This window comes from Anopheles bellator (assembly GCF_943735745.2).
Source record: "Anopheles bellator chromosome X unlocalized genomic scaffold, idAnoBellAS_SP24_06.2 X_unloc_7, whole genome shotgun sequence".
Classification (NCBI taxonomy): domain Eukaryota; kingdom Metazoa; phylum Arthropoda; class Insecta; order Diptera; family Culicidae; genus Anopheles; species Anopheles bellator.
This window is the reverse complement of record NW_026684308.1, coordinates 6,464-25,429: the sequence shown is the minus strand read 5'-3', so window position 1 is coordinate 25,429 and position 18,966 is coordinate 6,464. Positions and strand designations below refer to the sequence as shown.

General features: G+C 42.1%; 2 protein-coding genes across 3 annotated transcripts in view; both read right to left on the bottom strand.

Annotated features, from left to right (window-relative positions):
* The window catches only part of LOC131214171 (activating signal cointegrator 1), a 28,660-nt gene extending 20,243 nt beyond the window's left edge, over positions 1 to 8,417 (bottom strand). Inside the window, exons 1-2 of one of the 2 annotated variants that reach the window (XM_058208553.1) lie at positions 8,341 to 8,417; positions 8,189 to 8,262 (exon numbers count right to left, since the gene is read on the bottom strand). In XM_058208553.1, coding sequence (XP_058064536.1) covers positions 8,189 to 8,256 — 68 coding nt within the window. In that variant the 5' untranslated portion in view covers positions 8,257 to 8,262; positions 8,341 to 8,417. Of the gene's footprint in view, positions 1 to 8,188; positions 8,294 to 8,340 lie in introns of those variants that run through there. The other variant, XM_058208554.1, reaches the window with a different exon arrangement.
* Positions 8,418 to 14,762: 6,345 nt separating this feature from the next.
* Positions 14,763 to 17,289, bottom strand: LOC131214172 (protein white). The gene is made up of 4 exons (XM_058208555.1): positions 16,383 to 17,289; positions 16,103 to 16,272; positions 15,909 to 16,057; positions 14,763 to 15,819 (listed from the first exon to the last, which is right to left on the bottom strand). The coding sequence occupies exons 1-4, from the start codon at positions 17,276 to 17,278 to the stop codon at positions 15,073 to 15,075; spliced, it is 1,962 nt and encodes a 653-aa protein (XP_058064538.1). The 5' UTR covers positions 17,279 to 17,289; the 3' UTR covers positions 14,763 to 15,072.
* Positions 17,290 to 18,966: the final 1,677 nt, after the last annotated feature.

Sequence of the window (18,966 nt, the reverse complement as noted above, 5' to 3'; positions counted from 1 at the left end):
CAAATCGGGCGACTGATGGACGCCCGATCACTACGACTTGCGCCGGAAAAGACAGATGTAGCTGTTTTCAATTGCGCCAGGAAGGGCAGACAGCACACCACCCTGAGAGTGGGCAACAAGAGCATACAGTCGAAGTCCACCCTGAAATACCTTGGTGTAGTGCTGAATGATCACCTGCGATGAGGAGATCATGTCAGCACGGTCACGACGAAGGCGGCCAAACTATGCAAGGCTCTTCGGGGGGTGATGCTGCAAAACCACGCGGGACCACCCAGCACTAAACGGCGACTACTGGCGAATGTAGCGTCGTCGATAATACGCTAAGCAGCACCCGTCTGGGCTGAGAGGGCACTACGCGTATCGCAGAACCGACAGAAACTGGTGCAAGTTTCATCGTCGCTGGCCAGAAGTGTGGCGAGCACATTTTGCTCAGTGTCTGGCGATGCTGCAAATGCGATCTCCGGGGTGATTCCAATCCACCTACAGCTGCGCGAGGACGCCCGTGTGTACCGGAGTGTACGCCACACCCTGAAAGCGACGGACAGTGCGCGAAGGGCGGAAAGAACCACAACGTTTGCTCTGTGGCAGGCTGTGTGGGACATGGAAGCGGCAAACAACACCAGTCGCTACTTACAGTGGACCAGGACAATCATACCAACGATTGAGCCATGGGTGGTGAGGAACCACGGTGAGGTAGACTTTTATCTATCACAGGTACTTTCTGGCCACGGATTTGTCAGAGAGTACTTTCATGTGAAGAAACTGTCCTCATCCCCCAACTGCCCACACTGTCAGGACTGGGACGAAAGTGGTCCACTCGATGCAGCATGTCCTCTTCGAGTGCCCGGAATTCAGTGGAGTGCGACAAGAACTACTCGGCTACTCAGAGGTGAACGAGGAGCAAATCAACAGCAATAACCTGAGAGAGATGCTTCTGAGGGACGATGAGACGTGGAGTAAGATCGCCCTGGCCGCCAAGAGGATCCTCACCATCCTCCAGGAGACATGGAACGAAGAGCAGAGGAGAGGTCTGTCCTCCCAACCCCAAGCCGCGCAACATGGTGCAGAGCGACCCATACACGTTCAAACTGATGGGCAACAGACGTCGGCGGCAGCCGTACTCCGCGAAGAGATGCGGCTGGAGGGCGTCAACCTGAGACAGCAGAAGCGGCGCCTCGATCGTCAGCTGGCCGCGAAATACAGCTGTCCGATCTTACTCGCCAGGGAACAGCGCCTGAGAGCTAGGATGGTACTTTGCACTGCGAGGAAGACCAGAGCTGATGACAGCACCACAACGAGGCTGCAGGGAGTGCTCGACGACATCGAGGCGCGGGTTGTGCAGACTACTGCGGATCGACATCGGGCGGGCCAAGTAATGAGCCGTAAGGAAGTACGACCGCGACTTAAAACAGCGACAAACCTACAACTATACGGCGGTGGCAGATAGCGACGAGTGAGAAGCGAAAGGAAAACCGGGCGGGAAAAATGGTGACCGGGACGAGATCGACCCACGGCCCTTTGTAACGCACGCTAGACTGGTAAGTCGCACAAAGGGCTTAGAGGGAGGGACAAGGGAAGGGGAACTTCCGTGAATAAAAGGTGCCTGGGCCTGTGCCCGCACGAAAGCAAAAAAAAACCAACTGAGAATGGACTGGTGGAGCGTAGTATGCAAGGAATTAACAAGATTTCGGCAATTGCGAGGGCAAGTCAGAAAAATGGGAAGGAAGCATTGGGGTAGTTCTCATGGCCGCATCATGTGACAAACGTACCTCCGGCGGAGCTAATGTTTGGAAGAGCTGTGAGGTTCAGATTACTTAGCACCAAAACGGAAAGGATCCAACGGGTAAACGAGGAGTTGAGAGACAGAGATAGGGTGGCAAAAGTGGCACGCAACGAAAGAGAGGATAAAAGAAGAGGTGCTAAGCCGATGAATTTAGAAATAGGTGATAAGGTGCTGGTGATGCACAGGAAGAGAGAGAAACTTGATCCTCTATATGAGAAAGCGATACAAGAAGTAATAACGGTGGAAGGAGCCGGTGGGGTAACAATGAGTGACTTGGAATCAGGGAGAGTCAGAGTCAGGATTATAAAATGTTTTAAAAGGTTTATGGAAAGAGAAGGGGTTAAGAGTAGAGTAGAAGCAGAGGAGAGCTTAGCAATCAGAGAAGAGATAACATCAAAGGTTAGGGTCAAAGGACAGAATAGATTAGTAGAAACATGAATTGTTGCTGTAGTGAATACGTCGTACTCTATGTGTGCAAGGAGAGTATGTGGCATATACAAATATGAAGGTACAAATGTATTTGTGAGTTAGGGAGCGCAGCGCCAGTCAAATGAGAGAAACAGACGAGAACGGTTGTGCCCGAGAGCTGCGGGAATTGGTGTGTTTATTGTAATAAAGCGCCAGGATATCATATCACAATCATGCTTTTGGAACACTGCAGTTTAAAATAATTAAACCTGGCGATTTTGACTTAACAAGCAAAGAAGCAAGCAAGAGCTGCTGAAAAGTTCGAAGACGCTGAACTACAAGAACTTTTGGACGAAAATGACACGCAAACACAACATCATCTCGCGGATCAATCGCTTGTGTCCCAATACAACATATCCCTTTTTTCGATGAGGGGCGGGAGACATATCCCTGCGTTTGAAGGTCCTGGAAAAAATCCAGAAGATTGGAAAATGAACTGAACGAAAGACAGCAGGAAAACCGAAAAACCAAATGCGAAACTTTGCTCGACAAGTACAGGGTGTTCCATTAAGACTTAGAGATTTAATGGTTAATTACCGTATTTTTCCGTGTATAACGCGCACTTTTTTCCCAATTTTTTTAGCTCTAAAATCTGGGTGCGCGTTATACAAGGGTAGTAAAAATTTTGTCTCCTCCAAACATACAAATGTGCCACATACATACATACAACATACAAATAATATATACTTAAATTTGGGGGTTTTCTATCTGATATACTTATATACAGCTAATTCTATGCTGAGTATAACAATTGTAAAAAAAAATTTAATGGAGCAGGCGTCCATTTAAAAGGCTTCAACGAATAAGACAGGGGAAAAGGGGGAAAAGATTTCATTTTGAGTTACGCAACTTTTGAAATATAGCAACCGTTAGCGTCCATAATAACCTTGGTTTATAGGACATCGTGATATGACATCTGTCAAATATAGTTCCAGCACTTCGACTTTGTTTATCACGTATTGTTTTACTGCGGAATTTAGGCTACGTTCACGCTGCGGAACTCAGTCTACGTATAGGAGATATGTAGTATCATTGTTTTATAAGAAGCAATAATATGCAGCCTAACGAGTTAAGCTATTTTTAGGGTACAAATTTAGTTGAGTGTTATATGGTACTTGATAGGTAGGGGGTATTTCCCTTTTTTGAATATAGGTAAAATGGCGGATAGTAAGAAGCGATTATCGTATACTATCAGCTACAAATTGTCTGTGATAAAATTTGCAAAGGAACATGGTAACCGTGCAGCTGAAAGACATTTTGGACCACCACCAACTGAATCTACCATTAGAGAATGGAGAAAACAGGAAGAAAGTCTTGAAAGTATGCCAAGGCATAAGAGAGCTTTACGAGGAAAACCTCCAAAGTGGCCCCATTTGGAAGAAGATCTTAAAACCTGGATTTTAAATCAACGGCAAGATGGGCGAGCTGTTTCAACGAAGATAATTATTGAAGAGGCCAGAAAACTCGCAGGTGAAAATAATATTGTTGACTTCATGGGAAAGGCTAAATGGTGTTTTGGCTTCATGAAGAGACAAGGCTTGAGTATGAGGGTACGTACAAAGCTTGCACAGAGGATGCCATCGGCTTATGAGGAAAAGGTTCTTAATTTTCACTCATTTGTGATAAAACTTCGTAAAGAATTTCAATTTGAGACTGGTCAAATTGGTAATATGGACGAAGTTCCTCTCACCTTTGATGTGCCTTCGAACAGAACAGTTGACCTTAAAGGCACAAAGACTGTAGCAATCAAAACCAGTGGACACGAAAAGACACACTTTACAGTTGTGCTGGCATGTTGTGCTGATGGAAAGAAACTGACTCCGATGCTTATCTTCAAGAGGAAAACCCTTCCAAAAGAAGTTATTCCACCTGGAGTTGTCATCCACGTTAATGAGAAAGGATGGATGAACCAAGAAGGCATGGCTATCTGGTTTGAGAAGGTGTGGTCCAAACGGCCTGGCGGACTGTTAAAGAAGAAATCGTTACTGGTTTTTGACCAGTTTAAGGGCCACTTAACACAAGAAACGAAGCAAATAGCCAAAGACTTAAGGACTGAAATTGTTGTAATTCCAGGCGGTCTTACCTGTCAATTACAACCTCTTGATGTATCAATCAATAAGCCTTTTAAAGACCTCATGAGAGAGGCATGGAGCAAATGGATGCAAGAAAGCGAATCTAACTTAACACCTAGTGGTAAAGTTAGAAAACCGAAGATTTGTGAAGTTGTCGAGTGGGTCATTAAGTCATGGCAGGGAGTTAAAACAGAAGTTGTTGTGAAATCATTCAAAAAATGTGGCATCAGCAACGCTATGGATGGATCTGAAGATGACGCAATTTATGAGGACTCTTCAGAGAGTGACAATGAGGAGTACATTGAAAAGCAATCAGAGAATATAAATTTGTCAGACAGCAGTAAATCTGAGTTTGAAGATTATTACGAAATATAAAATACTAGTATGTCTTTTGCAATGTATACGCATTTTATCTTTAGTCTACTTTAGAATATTTATAGAATATTCAGAATAATACATTATTTTCATTTGGTATTTGTTCGATATCACATATCTGAAAAATGTAAAATAAAAAACTTTTTTTCCAATTTTGTTCTCGTAAAATATGGGTGCGCGTTATACACGGGTGCGCGTTATACACGGAAAAATACGGTAACTCCGTTATTTTTTAGACGATTTAGAAGATTTTTTTTGGGTATAGAATGCCGTTTATTGACAATTCACTCAAAATACAATATCAATTAAAATACCATCTCCATTAGACACACAAAATGCAGGCCTTTTTTGGGCATTTTTCATTGTATTTGACAACATATCGGTGATAGACAACGTAATAGCAGCAATTTCCGCTGTGACGTTAGCCTTCAGTTCTTCAATAGTCTTCACCTTCAGCTGACATAAGCTGGGCCAGACGAAGCGTAACGTAATGTTTTTGGCATTTCAGATTAATGCCAAACTGGTTGCGCTTCTGTCATAACGTATATGTTTTGGCCAAGGCGTAACAGTTTGGCATTTATCTGAAATGCCAAAAACATTACGTTACGCTTCGTGTGGCCATAGCCATACGAGGAGCGTTCAGAAGTTTTCGCAACTTATGTAATTTCCGCGGGCTACGTATATCCGATTTTCGATATTTTGGTGGCGTTTGGTTGCTACACATGTCAGTGACTTATGGTAAAAAGTTCACCCATTTTGAGTTGTCAATCAATTTTTGACAGCTGTTTTGCTTAAACAAGATTTGATCCTTCGTCGATTTTGTGTACTCCAACAGTAATTGACCACAAAACGGTAATTTGAGTTTTGGAAAAAGGACAAAACAGGAGAAAGTAACAGGGGGCCATATCTGGGGAATGAAGTGGATTTGGCATCACCAAAGGGTTGTTCAGATCGAAAATTCGGACAGAAACAACGATGTCTGAGCAGGGACGCGACATCCAATTTTGGTTTTCCCACAAATCCGGGCGTTTATGATGGATTGCTTCAGGGAAATGGCACATAACTTGCAGGAAATGTTCTTTATTGACCCTTCTACCCTTTAGCATCAACTCATAATGCACCACGACCCTGCAATCGAAAAAAATTGTAAGCAAAACTGTTCACATTCGACCAAATTTGGGTTTTTTACGTTCACATCTTCTCGGCCCTCTGAAAAATTTTTGAACCACCCATAAACGCTGCTTTTGGTCTTAAAAGCTTCAGTGTAAATCACAGTAAACATTTCGATTGCGTCCGAGCTCTTAATTTTGTTTTCTACGAAAAATTTGATAAAATGTCTTTTCCATCCATTTTTTGGAATAGAGAAAAATCGACGATAAGCCAAATCTTGTCTAAGCAAAATAGCTGTCAAAAATTGATTGATTACTCAAAATGGGCGAACTTTTGACCAAAAGTTACTGACGTGTGAAGCAACCAAACGCCAAAATATCGAAAATCGGATATACGTAGCCCGCGGAAATTCAAAAGTTGCGAAAATTTTTGAACACACCAACCACACAGACCAAGCGCAAATCGGACCGCAAAAACGTCAGATCCTTTACGCTTCGTGTGGCAGCAAAAATATAAAAACAAAATGTCATACGTGGTTAAATTTCGTGTTTTTGGTCCGAGAAAACATAAATAGAAGAGAAATAAATTAATTTCTGTATATTTTTTTCTATTTTTTTAAGATTTTGTTGCTATACCAGCAAATAAGAGCAACGCTACAATTTCATAAATATAAGACGTAAATAAATATAAGAGCAACATAAAAACGGTGCTCTAACACCGCTACAATAAAATAAATGTACAACGCTACAATTTCAATCCGTTTTACCGTAAATTGATCCATGATTAAAATGGCATACAATGACGTTTTAGAATTTGACTGATTTATCAAAATCAACGAAAAAATGGCGGAGTTATTACTGCGGTGCCACACCAAGCGCAAATCGGACCGCAATCGTTTGCGCTTCGTGCAGCAAAAATATAAAAACGAAATGTCAAACGTGTTTAGGTTCGTGATAAACATCGACGAAGATCTACACCGACAATTAATTTATGTTCATTTTAAAGAACGTACTGGGAGGCATTTGTGATAATTAATTAGTAGGAAGGCAAATTTTTATAAATTTTATGGTGACAAGGCAAAAGTGGTTATGTTTTCTTCAGATTTGATAGTTCGTGTTTGATTGTGATTGGTGTACTAAAGCCGTGCGGCACCTGACGAGTGTTATAAGGTGTAACTGGGGGGCTACATCAAGCGTAACGTAATGATTTTGACATTAACGATTAATGCCAAACTACTGCGGCGCAGTCAAAACGTTTACGGGTCGGCCGAGGCGTAAACCCGAGCGTATTTTTTTTTTCATATGCTTTGCTTACAAACAGAGGATAATTTATGTTCTTATTTGCTGGTATAGCAACAAAATCGGAAAAAACAGATAAAAAAATTCAGAAATTAATTAGTTTCTCTTCTATTTCTATTTTCTTTGACTAAAAACACGAACGTAAACACGTTTGACATTTCGTTTTTATATTTTTGCTGCCACACGAAGCGTAAACGTTTTGACATTACAAATTAATTTTACGCTAGTTTTCACGCTTCGTGTAGCCACCTAGTTAGACTTTACCAGTAGCAGTAGCAATAAAATTGAAAACATAAACAGAACAAAAATATCAGAAATCAATTTATTTCTCTTCTTTTTCTGTTTTCTCGGACCAACACGAATGTAAACACGTTTGACATTTCGTTTTTATATTTTTGCAACCACACCAAGCGCAAACGAAATGACGTTTTTGCGGTCCGATTTGCGCTTGGTGTGGCCCCGCAGGTAGGAGCGATGGTTGGTGTGGCATAAAACAGTTGCCTACTAGCATTGCTGCATCTCGTATACATAAAGTCTTCGCTATTTAGACAAAGGACAACAGTCGAATATGGCGTTTTTCAACTTGCTCTCCAACTATGATAGCTAGCAGCAGCCTAACGAACAGCAAGCAGCAAAAAGCTAATGAGTAGTCGTATATATCGTGTATATCGATTATATCATTATATGGTTCACAATAAAGGACGATGAACAATCGTATTCCTGCCACTCCAGCATTTCCTCAGGAACATCGTATCTTGAGAAGGTAATCAAGTGGCTTCCCTTTCGGTAAGGTTTAAAAAAGGGGGTGATGACGAAAACAGTCGTTTTCAACATCAAACACGTCATAATCATTATAGCTGTTATGCGACCAGCTATAGCACGAACAATATGCAAGGTGCGACGGTGCCCGACGGCAACTGTCTTTGCTATTAAACACCAACAGTAGAATGTTTTAGAAGTTTACAACACCAACCCAATTATAGAAAACTCATTTAATAGAGGCACATCGAAGACGAATTAATTAACAGTAGGGAATAACAACCTATTACTTTTCAATTACACTTCTATTAGATTCTCAATACCTTATCATTTCTTCTGGGATCTCGAAACACAGGCAACTAGAAAGCCGTTCTCTAATCCATTGATCCATCGTGATCTATTGAAAAGAAAATATGTTTCACACAATGCAATAAATAACAGCGTGGACTACAACAATAATTAATGCAAGCACTACCCTTCTGGGAATTTGGTTTCGAGTAAGAAAAACTTTGTATTGCACGATGCTCGACAGATTTATTCCTTGCTTCTCACTGTAACTGCGGGGACACACGATGCGTAACGTAACAAGTTTGACGTTAACGATTAATGCCAAACTGCTGCGCTTCTGTCAAAACGTATATGTTTTGGCCGAGGCGTAAACAGTTTGACATTAATCGTTAACGTTAAACTTGTTACGTTACGCATCGTGTGTCCCCGCAGTAAAACATACACCGTCGTGCGTTGGTCCAAGCGGGAATTTGTTATGACTTAGGCGCCAGAAGAAGCGCAAATCGGACCGCAAAAACGTCATTTCGTTTGCGCTTCGAGTGGCAGCAATACTATAAAAACGAAATGTCAAACTTGTTTACGTTCGTGTTTTTGGTCCGAGAAAATAGAAATAGAAGAGAAATAAATGGATTTCTGAATATTTTTTTTCTGTTTTATCAGATTTTGTTGCTATACCAGCAAATAAGAACTTAAATTATTCCCTGTTTGTAAGCAAAGTCTATCTGGGGTGCTACATCAGGCGTAACGTAATGATTTTGACATTAACGATTAATGCCAAACTGCTGCGGCGCTGTCAAAACGTTTGCGGCTCGCGCGAGGTGTAAACGCCGAGCGTAATTATTTTTTTCATACGCTTCGCTTACAAACAGAGGATAGTTTCAGTTATTATTTGCTGGTATAGCAACAAAATCGGAAAAAAATGAAAAAAATATTCAGAAATCAATGAATTTCTCTTCGATTTCTATTTTCTCGAGCCAAAAACACGAACGTAAACACGTTTGACAATTCGATTTTATATTTATGCTGCCACACGAAGCGTAAACGGTTTGGCATTACAAATTAATTTTACGCTAGTTTTCACGCTTCGTGTAGCCGCCTAGTATGCAAAAAGTATTTATGCTCGGGTTTACGCCTCGGCCGACCTGTTAACGTTTTGACAGAAGCGCAACCGTTTGGCATTAATCTGAAATGCCAAAAACGTTACGTTACGCTTCGTCTGGCTCGCAGTTATACTTGCTCCAAACCCAAAAAGGAATTTCAAAGACGGAAGCAAGGAGACCCAGCAGGCAAAATCGCGCGAATTTTCCCCGTTTCTCCCTGATTCTTCTTGCCTCACCCCCCCTGAGGTTCACAATCGAGTCCAAGATCGTTGTGTCTCGCAACTTCATCGACTTGTATCAACCGCCATCCTTTTTACACGTGAGCGAGAAGATTTTCGTTCTCCCTCTTCTGGGTGTTTGTCGATTTCTTGCTGCAACATTAAGACTTTGACGATTTTAGCGAAAGTTGCACATGCAACGCTCGGTCCCCATCGAGGTGGTCAAATAAAAAGTCTAAACTTTGTGAGTTCTTTTTTTGTAATTTGGCCACCTTAACGCTCCTTTTCGATATAACTTAGTCTCAACTGTGATCATTGCAAAATATTACTGACCGTTTATTACTGATTTGAGCAGAAAACACAAAAGTAGAAACGCTTTTTGAATAATAATTTTGGTCATCGCAATCGCCTCAAAGTCTACTGTGATTCAGCTGTTGTGACTGAAATTATTTTGACAGCTCAGATTGTTTTGGTTCGAACACAGCTTGAAGTGCGGGCGAATGTGATACTGCAAAATGTAAGTTTTTCGGTGTTTTTCACATCTTTGCAGTGAAAAACGCATAGATAAATGTCATAAATTGATAATTCTTTGTTTTTTCAGTTTGTAGCAGCGGAGCGACCGAAGAACTCTAGCGGAAGAACCGGCGAAACACTTACATCGGCAGCAGCACCAACGAGGGATCACAGTGATCGCACGTTAAGGAAATTCGTGCAGGAAGAGCAAGCAAGAACGAAATTGTGAATTGGTGTAGTTAAATTGAATAAAATAGTTAATATCGTATTTGCGGTGCGAGTTGAATATTTTTTCGCACTGGGATGATGCACTCCGGATGTTGGGATTTCTGGAGTGACAACGAAAGAAAAATAGAAAAAGAACATAAAAGTCACACGCGACATGCCAAAAAGTCACGCTGCGACGTTACACTTTTCGGCTCGTTTTGGGCTCGTTTTCAATGAATTCGAGCCCAATACGAGCCGAAAAGTGTCGTGCGACCATGCGATTTTGCCCGCTGGGATGCTGCCAATTCTTTATCATCAACCTTTTTGAATGTTCTTGTCGCAGTTCTAACCCGACCACCGAACGGATTGGTCGCGCTCGTGAACGTGCTAGTGAACAGAAATAGGAAAACAAAAGTGCCAAGAGAACCAAGCTAATAATAGGTGCCATCCGAATATGGCACCAAAACGGAAAAAGAGATTCTGCCCGCTTGAAGCCTCGACAGCCGAGGGCTCAACGAGCGGTGAAGGAATAAAAATTAGCAACGAGTTTGAGTTGCTATCAGACGCTGGCGATGACGTACCCGCCCGCGCAGCCCAAAGCCAACCGAGCACGGCTAGAAGCTCGAGAACACCACCGATAGTGGTGTACAGTTCGTCGGTCGGTTTCGTACACCGCATCATCATCGCAGCCGGCGTAGTCCGATTCACGACAAATGCTACGTATAAGGGCACAACAATACGTACTGAGTCGGTCGAGGACCACAAAAAAGTCGTCAAAGCATTAGAGGCCTCAAAAGGGACTACCTTCCACACTTACCAGTTGGAAGAAAGCAAAACCACAAAAATAGTTTTGAGTGGACTATTAGACTGTTCATGCGAGGAGGCCCATGCCCTCCTAAACGAAGAAGGTATCACACCGCTGGAGGTGAAAAAACTAAACATAAAAAAAAAATTCACCGATCATGCAGTGTTCCTGCTGCATTTTACAAAAGGAAGTACAAACTTGCCAACCTTGCGGCAAATCAGAGCACTTAACCACTGCAGAGTCCGATGGGACCTCTACGCACAAAGAAACGCTCCAATGCAGTGCAAAAAGTGCCAGAGCTTCGGACACGGAGCAGCCAACTGCTTCAAGGCAGAAAAATGTGTTAAATGTGCGGGAACGCACAGTAGCAAAAACTGTCCCCTAACAGCAGGGACAAGCGACGAAGTAAAAATCCCGCCGCACAAACTCAAGTGCGCTAACTGTGGAGCAAACCACACGGCTACATTCTGGCAATGCCCGGCAAGGCCGAAACCAAAAACACCAGCGCCGATGAACCGATCGCAGGTAAGCCAGCACACAGCACCGTGCTTCAACGTAGCTACGTTCCCCCCTCTACCAAATATTCGGCCTGAGCGCAATGCGCATACCAACACGCAGACCTTCGCACAAGCCACAAAAAATCCAGCAAGTCACCAAGACTTATTTACAACCAACGAACCATCTGTCATCATTGCAGATACATTTACACGCATGAAAACTTGCAAAACCAAAGAGGACCAAATAACGGTCATCTTTCAAATTATCAACAAATACTGTTCACCATGAATAGCACAATCCAAAGCATAAATTGTTCATACTGGAACGCTAATAGCGTTACTAACCAGAAATTGGAAATAGCAAACTTCTTGAAAAAACATAATATACACATCCTGGCAATAGCAGAAACGTTCTTAAAGCCAAACATCAAATTCGCCCTACCAGAGTACATCACCTACAGACACGATAGAATTGACAACCAAAAAGGTGGAGTTGCAATAACGATAAAAAAAGGAATAAAACATTCACCAATGAAAAGCTTCCAGCTGTCCACGTTGGAGGCGATTGGTATCAAAATACACACCACGACAGGCCCAATCGACTTCATATCAGTTTACCATCCAGGAGGAAACAATAGCAGAACAGACTTCATAAAGGACATAAGAACTTTAACAAACCGAAAAACTAACTACCTCATATGTGGCGATCTCAACGCACGTCACAGAATGTGGAACTGTTGTTCTACCAATTGGGCTGGTAAAGCCCTCTTTGATACAATGCAAAGAGGAAGCTTCACGATCTGCCACCCAACCTCTCCAACCTTCTACCCAGCCAATCCAAACCAAAACCCATCTACATTAGACGTTATACTCACCAATTGTCAACACAAAACCACAACTCCAACAACAAAAACCGAACTGTCATCGGACCACCTTCCGGTAGTATTTCAAGTCCTTAACACAAACAACATAGTACTCCCGCCCAAACAAATACGTGACTACTCTGCAGCAAACTGGCAAAAGTTTCGAAGCATTATAAACAACAAAATCAACCTAAATGCCGATACTGACCAAATACACAACCAAGAACAAATCGATAAGAAAATACAGATGCTAAGCAACAACATAATAGAAGCTCATAATACAGCAGTACCACTTATCACTCCGGGCAATTTCAAGCTAAAAATTCCCGACGAAATACTCAACCTGATCAAACTAAAGAACATGTACAGGAAAAAATGGCAAAGAGATAGAAGAAATGACCAAACAAGAAGCACATACAACACACTCAAGCAACTCATCCGGAGCAAACTAAACGATTTGCGTAATAACTCGTGGTCCAACCTACTACAGTCAATTAATCGTGAACCACCGAGCAGCAACAAAATCTGGAAATTTCTTAAAATCATCCAAAGAAACCACAAAACCACACCCCCCTTGAAAGTAAATGGCGTACTCCTGCTAAACCCCCAAGAAAAAAGCGAAGCTATTAAAAATTGCTTCGAAAAATCACATACAATAACCCAAAACCTAAAAAGCCCAATGGACAGAAGGGTAGAATCCACCGTTAACGACTACAACAACAACACCAGTTCAAACGTAAATCCTCAAACCAATCTGATCAAGCCGCGGGAAATCCAAAACATAATTCGAAACCTCAAAAACAAAAAGTCAGCAGGTTTGAATGAAATAAACAACAGATCGCTTAAGAACCTGCCACAAAAAGCAATCATATTGTTGCAGCACATATTCAACGGGTGTCTGAAAATAGGATATTTCCCACACAACTGGAAAAAATCAAAAATAATAGCCATCGCAAAACCCGGTAAAGACACCAGAAATCCAGAAAGTTACAGGCCGATCAGCTTGCTAAGTTGTCTGGGAAAACTCCTCGAAAAGGTCATCGCAACAAGAATAAGACAACACGTGGAGGAAAACAAAATAATACCCACCATACAATATGGTTTTCAACCGTCTCTTTCCACCACGCACCAAATATACAGATTAACCAAAAATATCATGGTTAACAGAGAAAAAAAGAGATCAACAGGACTAGTATTGCTAGATACTGAAAAAGCATTCGACTCCATCTGGCATAGTGGTCTAGTATACAAATTAGTCCAAACAAATTTTCCCAAACCAATTATAAATATAATACAATCGTTTCTCTCGGATAGAACAAACATCGTACACATCGGGAAAGCACAATCTACTGTATTCAAACCAACTGCAGGAGTCCCCCAAGGGACACAAAATCTGAGGCCATATATTTTACAAGATGCACAAGCCAACGCCGAATCCCAAGCCTTTGCCCAAAAATTAACAACACCGAAATTCCATGGAAACAGTCAGCAAAATATTTAGGAGTACTCCTTGATAAGCGTCTAACGTTCCAAACACACATCGAAAACATAGGGTTCAAATGTGAAAAAATATTCAGAAGCATGTACTGCTTCATCAACAGAAGATCCAAACTGTCAATAAGAAACCAAATCCTTATCTACAAATCATTAATCAGACCAATCATGTCATACGCAGCTCCCATCTGGTCCAGCTGCGCTCAAACACACTTACAAAAACTCCAAACAATCCAGAACAAATTTCTTAAAGTCATCCTCAACCTACCTCCATGGCAGAAAACAACAGTTATTCACAAAATGGGTAACATCCCCACCTTCCACCAACACATTGCCAAATTGACATTGAATTTCCATCAAAACAACAGAATAGTTCAGGAAATAGAACACATAACTACCCAACACGCTCAACCATAAATTAAAATTAGTTAGTAAAATTAGTTATAAATTAGTTAGGAAATAAGCTTAATAGTCTTAAGTTAGATAGGGATATAATTAAGTTCGTTTAAGTTACCTTAAGCCATCATCGCAGGTTTTTTTTTCCAGAAAAGTTTTTCCTGCACTACCTTCCTACCACCAAAAACGGTATTAAAAACCAACAATGCGTGCCACCTAAGATAGGTTAAAATGCTCCAATCAACGTGGAAAAGCAAAGCTGTACCCATTAAAAGCGAAATTGCCAATTGTAAATCATAAAAAACTAAAACTTCGGAAATACATCATACTACTACTACTACTACTGTTCTTGTCGCTCTTGTGCAAAAAGGACGAATCCTTAGGACGCTCGATCCTCTGCAATATTTTCCCGAAAGTTGAAAAATACTTACTTTAATCTCCTTCCGACTAGGGCGAACTGTTAACCTCGAACAAAATGAACTTACACGTCGAGGGTTCAACTTAACAATCTGCTCCGACAGTGTCCCGTCGATTTATTTTATATGTAACGTACAGTTAACCTTCTCCGCTTTCGGCTACGCATACCTTACTAATTCTATCCTGCGCACACGGCTCTCACGCCTCAATCGTGAATTGTCCCCTAGTCCGTTTTTCGGGTTTGAAGATTACCAAGACGAATAAAATAACATTTGAAAAACTTGTTGTTCAGTTACACACCTGTAACATAATTTTTCGAAAAATATCGTTGAATGAGCCATGATGTTCTGTTACTTTTTGCGAAAAAAATTGAAAGGGTAAACGATTTAAGAGCTATAAGTTCTATCGATTACTCCTTACTGCGCGAACGCAACCACAGGCAAAACAAAGCACCGATTCTAAAGAGGATGATTAGTCCAAACAGACAACTTATATCGGTCATAAAGTTTTCGTTACGAAAATTAAACGTTTGCAGAATGATTTCACCCGATTGTGGACAGGTGACATTGGAACGCGGACATGCAATTTCACCATCACCGATGGTGCTCCATTGGTTTATAAGCAATGCTTCGTTTGCGTACCGAAACCAGGACAAGTATGAAAGGTACTTGAAATATGGCGGAACCGATGCCGAATTAAGAAAGAAACCACCAAAGATGAGAAATGGAATCACGATTGGAGGTCCCACAGAGAGGGCCATCGAAATAGAAGAGCTGGCGCAGGATATGAGGTACCCAAATGAGGTAGAAACGTTGGCAACGAGCGTAACAACAAAAAGTGTCGTGAGATAGTGCGAAACACCTGCCTTCAACCCAATCATTGGGTAGGCGATGGAAGTGAATACGAATGGTACGGCGATGAATAGCGGCAATTCAGCAATGGTTTTCCCCATAAAGTATGTGTCGACGCGGTAAAGACGAGAGTGTTTCTCGCGCAGAAACACAGGCAACTCAGCAGAGAATACGTTGATGACGGCGAATACATTTTGGAAGGTCATGTTGGTAAGAAACAGAAACAAGGAACCGTTGATATTCATCACACCGTCTTGGTCAAGAACCTGACCAAAATAAATTGAGCCGATAAGTGTTGCCACCATCTATCTCGTCAACCAAAAGAAAGGAGAAAAAAATATGTCTCAAAAACTGAAAAAATATGATTAGAATGGCCAGTTGCCTCGTTACATACCGCTGTCTGCAAAAGTCGAACTTTCACTAGCATGGGATCCTTTAACACACTCAACCAAGAACGCCATAGTATGCAGTAAAATTGTGTCCACCAACTTGAACGGTATCCAATCCCATAGATAGTATCCAACGGTTGCAAAAAATAAGCATCTTGTGCGTTTATACCATCAGCTCCTCCACATGCTTTAGTGCTACTAGTAGCAGATGCTGCATCAAGGACCTCCCGTGCAAGAGGACTGACTGCGAAGGAATCACAGATTTTTTTTATAGTTTCCCGGCACTCAGTTTCTTTTGACGGAGCAATCGCCAGCATCTGTACGTAGAAGTCAGCCGGATTGTAGTTTGGTGGACAAGGAGTTCCCAATCTGCGAATGAATAAAAACAAGAGTAGTTTAGCAAATTGTGGTTGATAATATCTTATGAATCGGGTCTTTATCAGATAAATTGACTTGGAAAGGAAAAAGGTTTGACTTACTGCGAGAAAAACTCCGCCGACTGATAAGGTGATCCAAGGAACGCCACACGACCCTCCGCAACCAGCAAAATGCGATCAAACAAACAGTACAGCTCGGATGATGGCTGATGAATTGTGAAGACAATAGTTTTGCCCTTCATCGCCATACCCTTCAAAACCTGTAGTACACTATGTGCCATAAACGAATCTAGTCCTGATGTCGGTTCGTCACACAGGAGCAGATGCGGATCAGTGAGCGTTTCGGATGCGAACGCTAATCGCTTACGCTCCCCACCAGAAAGGCCCTTTGTGCGGCCAGGTGCACCGATGATTATGTCTGCGCACTTCATAAGCGATAGATCTTGGAGCACTTCGTTAACACGATGCAGTTTGACGGTGTTTGGTACGTCGCGCCCCATTCGGAGCAGGGCTTGAAAAACGAGGTGCTCTTTAGTCGTGAGCGATGGAATAAACAGGTCGTCCTGCTGAACATAGGCGCACCGGGATCGCAACTGCTCCGCATTTATCGGTATTCCGTTTAATGCACGAACCGCTTTCGGCGATATCTTCACTCCAGAAGGTGAGCGAAATGCCAGTGCGTTGAGAAGCGTGGTTTTGCCTGCCCCAGAGCTTCCCATGACGGCCAGTAGCTCACCACTTCGAGCGACACCGGTGACGTTCTTCAACAAGTGTTTGCGCGGATTGATATCCCGGTGCTGGCGCAGACAGTAGCGAAGGCGGTTACACAGTGGTTCGCGTTTGTTCTCGTCTTTCGGTGCTTCGCCGAACACATCAAGTTCACGCCAAGTGTAAGTGAGCCGATCTCGTTTAGGTATTTGGCCCCTCACTGAACCATAGCTCTTCGGGCACCACATCTGTATGAGCGTTGCCTTGTCATTTGTCAGCATCGTATCCATACCTTCGTCATCCAACGACTGGTCCAGGTAGCTATTACTGCTACAGGTCTGTTGAGAAGTACAACGCAAAAGAAAAACAATCAAACCTACAGCTGTTAATGTTACACAATTTAGGAAACCTATCATATCCTAAATACAGTGACAAGCGAAACAAATATTCGATCACTCGATCGAAACGAATCACTCTAGAATTTAAACACAGGGTGAACAAATTAATGTGCATTTACAAATAATGGTTACAAATAAAAAATGGATGAAAATTTTTCGATGCTTGAAGTTTTATTTGAAAGGTTGATTCTTAATATCTATCTTCTATATATGTAAAAAAAGGTGGGAAGATGTCGTTTCACTTATAACTCAAGAACGACTGAACCGATTTGGCTGATAATTGGTAGGAAGGTATCTTAGAACCCAAAGAAGGCAATAGGATACTTTTTATAGCCCCCTCACAATGATCTTACAATACGATTTTTTTTCATAGTGAGACGGGATATTTGCACCAGGCACCAGAGACAATGTTAATCTCTGGTGCTTTCTGTAGAGGTTTGTTTTTTCGGGCGGGGTTGTTGGTCCTGCGCAAACCACCCCCCTGTCACGCCCGTATCGGGAATCGAAACCATGGTCGGCTGCGTGACAAGTGGTCCCGGGACTCGAACCCAGCTCAGCTGCGTGAGATTGACGAGTTTTACCGAGTGCTCTATCAGCGGAGGCTCTACCATCTCTACCATCTGCGTTTGTTTGTTCTTGCGCCTGACAATAGAACAAAAAGTATAGTGTATCACAACGTGCTTAACAGAAGAAAACAGAAAGCCAAAAAAGCCTATCAAATCAAAAAAAATTTTTAAATTTATCCTAATCCTAATAAACAAAATTAACTAGATACAATCCAAAATTGCCTTTGTGGCGGAACAAAGTTCGCTGGGTCTGCTAGTCTATATATATAAAATTGGTTGTTTGTCTGTCTGTCTGTCTGTCTGTACCACTTTTTCTCCAAAAATACTGAACCAATCAGCTTGAAATTTTGCACAGCGTAGTTTTGTTACCCCGAATTGTGAATAGGAAAGTTTGACCCTCCCACACCTCCAGGGAGGGGGGCTACCATACAAACGTAACGTAACATAACGTCCCATACGGAACGTCCCATACGTAACCTCCCATTCCAACGTTTTCGAGCTAATCGAACCAAATTCGGTATGCGGGGGTTTTGCGGGTTGGGAAATGTTATGGTGAATGTTTGAAACCCCTTCCCTCTTTTCAAAGGAGGGCTTCCATGCAAAATCTAAGCTCATATCAGGTAAACTCGGATAGTTTTCAAGCAATTTGAGCCAAATTCAGCTGGTGCGAGTTTTGACATGTATCCCACGGGAAGCGGAAAGGGAAGCCGATCGTGTACGTTACTGGGAATTGTCTGAAAAGGATGAGTAACGGGAAATGAAAAAAGAAGCCGATCGTTCGCAACGGAGGAATAACGGGAGGCGGGAAGGGAAGCCGATCGGACGTCATCTAGAAGTCCGATCCTCTGAAACGCCGGATAGTCGAGAAATGAGTATGAAATGGGGCGTGGCGAAGCTCGCCGGGACCTGCTAGTTTATGTATATAATTTAAAATACAATTTTGGTTGCAGAAAATTGCGAAACATGAAAAATTTAGTTCCAAAGTTTAAGGTCATCACTCAATCGTCAAAAGCA

Excerpts from the sequence above, each read along its gene's own strand:
- LOC131214172 (XM_058208555.1), bottom strand. The coding sequence starts at position 17,278 with ATGGATACGATGCTGACAAATGACAAGGCAACGCTCATACAGATGTGG. Across the intron at positions 16,273-16,382 it reads TCGGCGGAGTTTTTCTCGCA|ATTGGGAACTCCTTGTCCAC; the intron begins GTAAGTCAAACC and ends ATTCATTCGCAG. Across the intron at positions 16,058-16,102 it reads TGATGCAGCATCTGCTACTA|ATGCTTATTTTTTGCAACCG; the intron begins GTAGCACTAAAG and ends TAAACGCACAAG.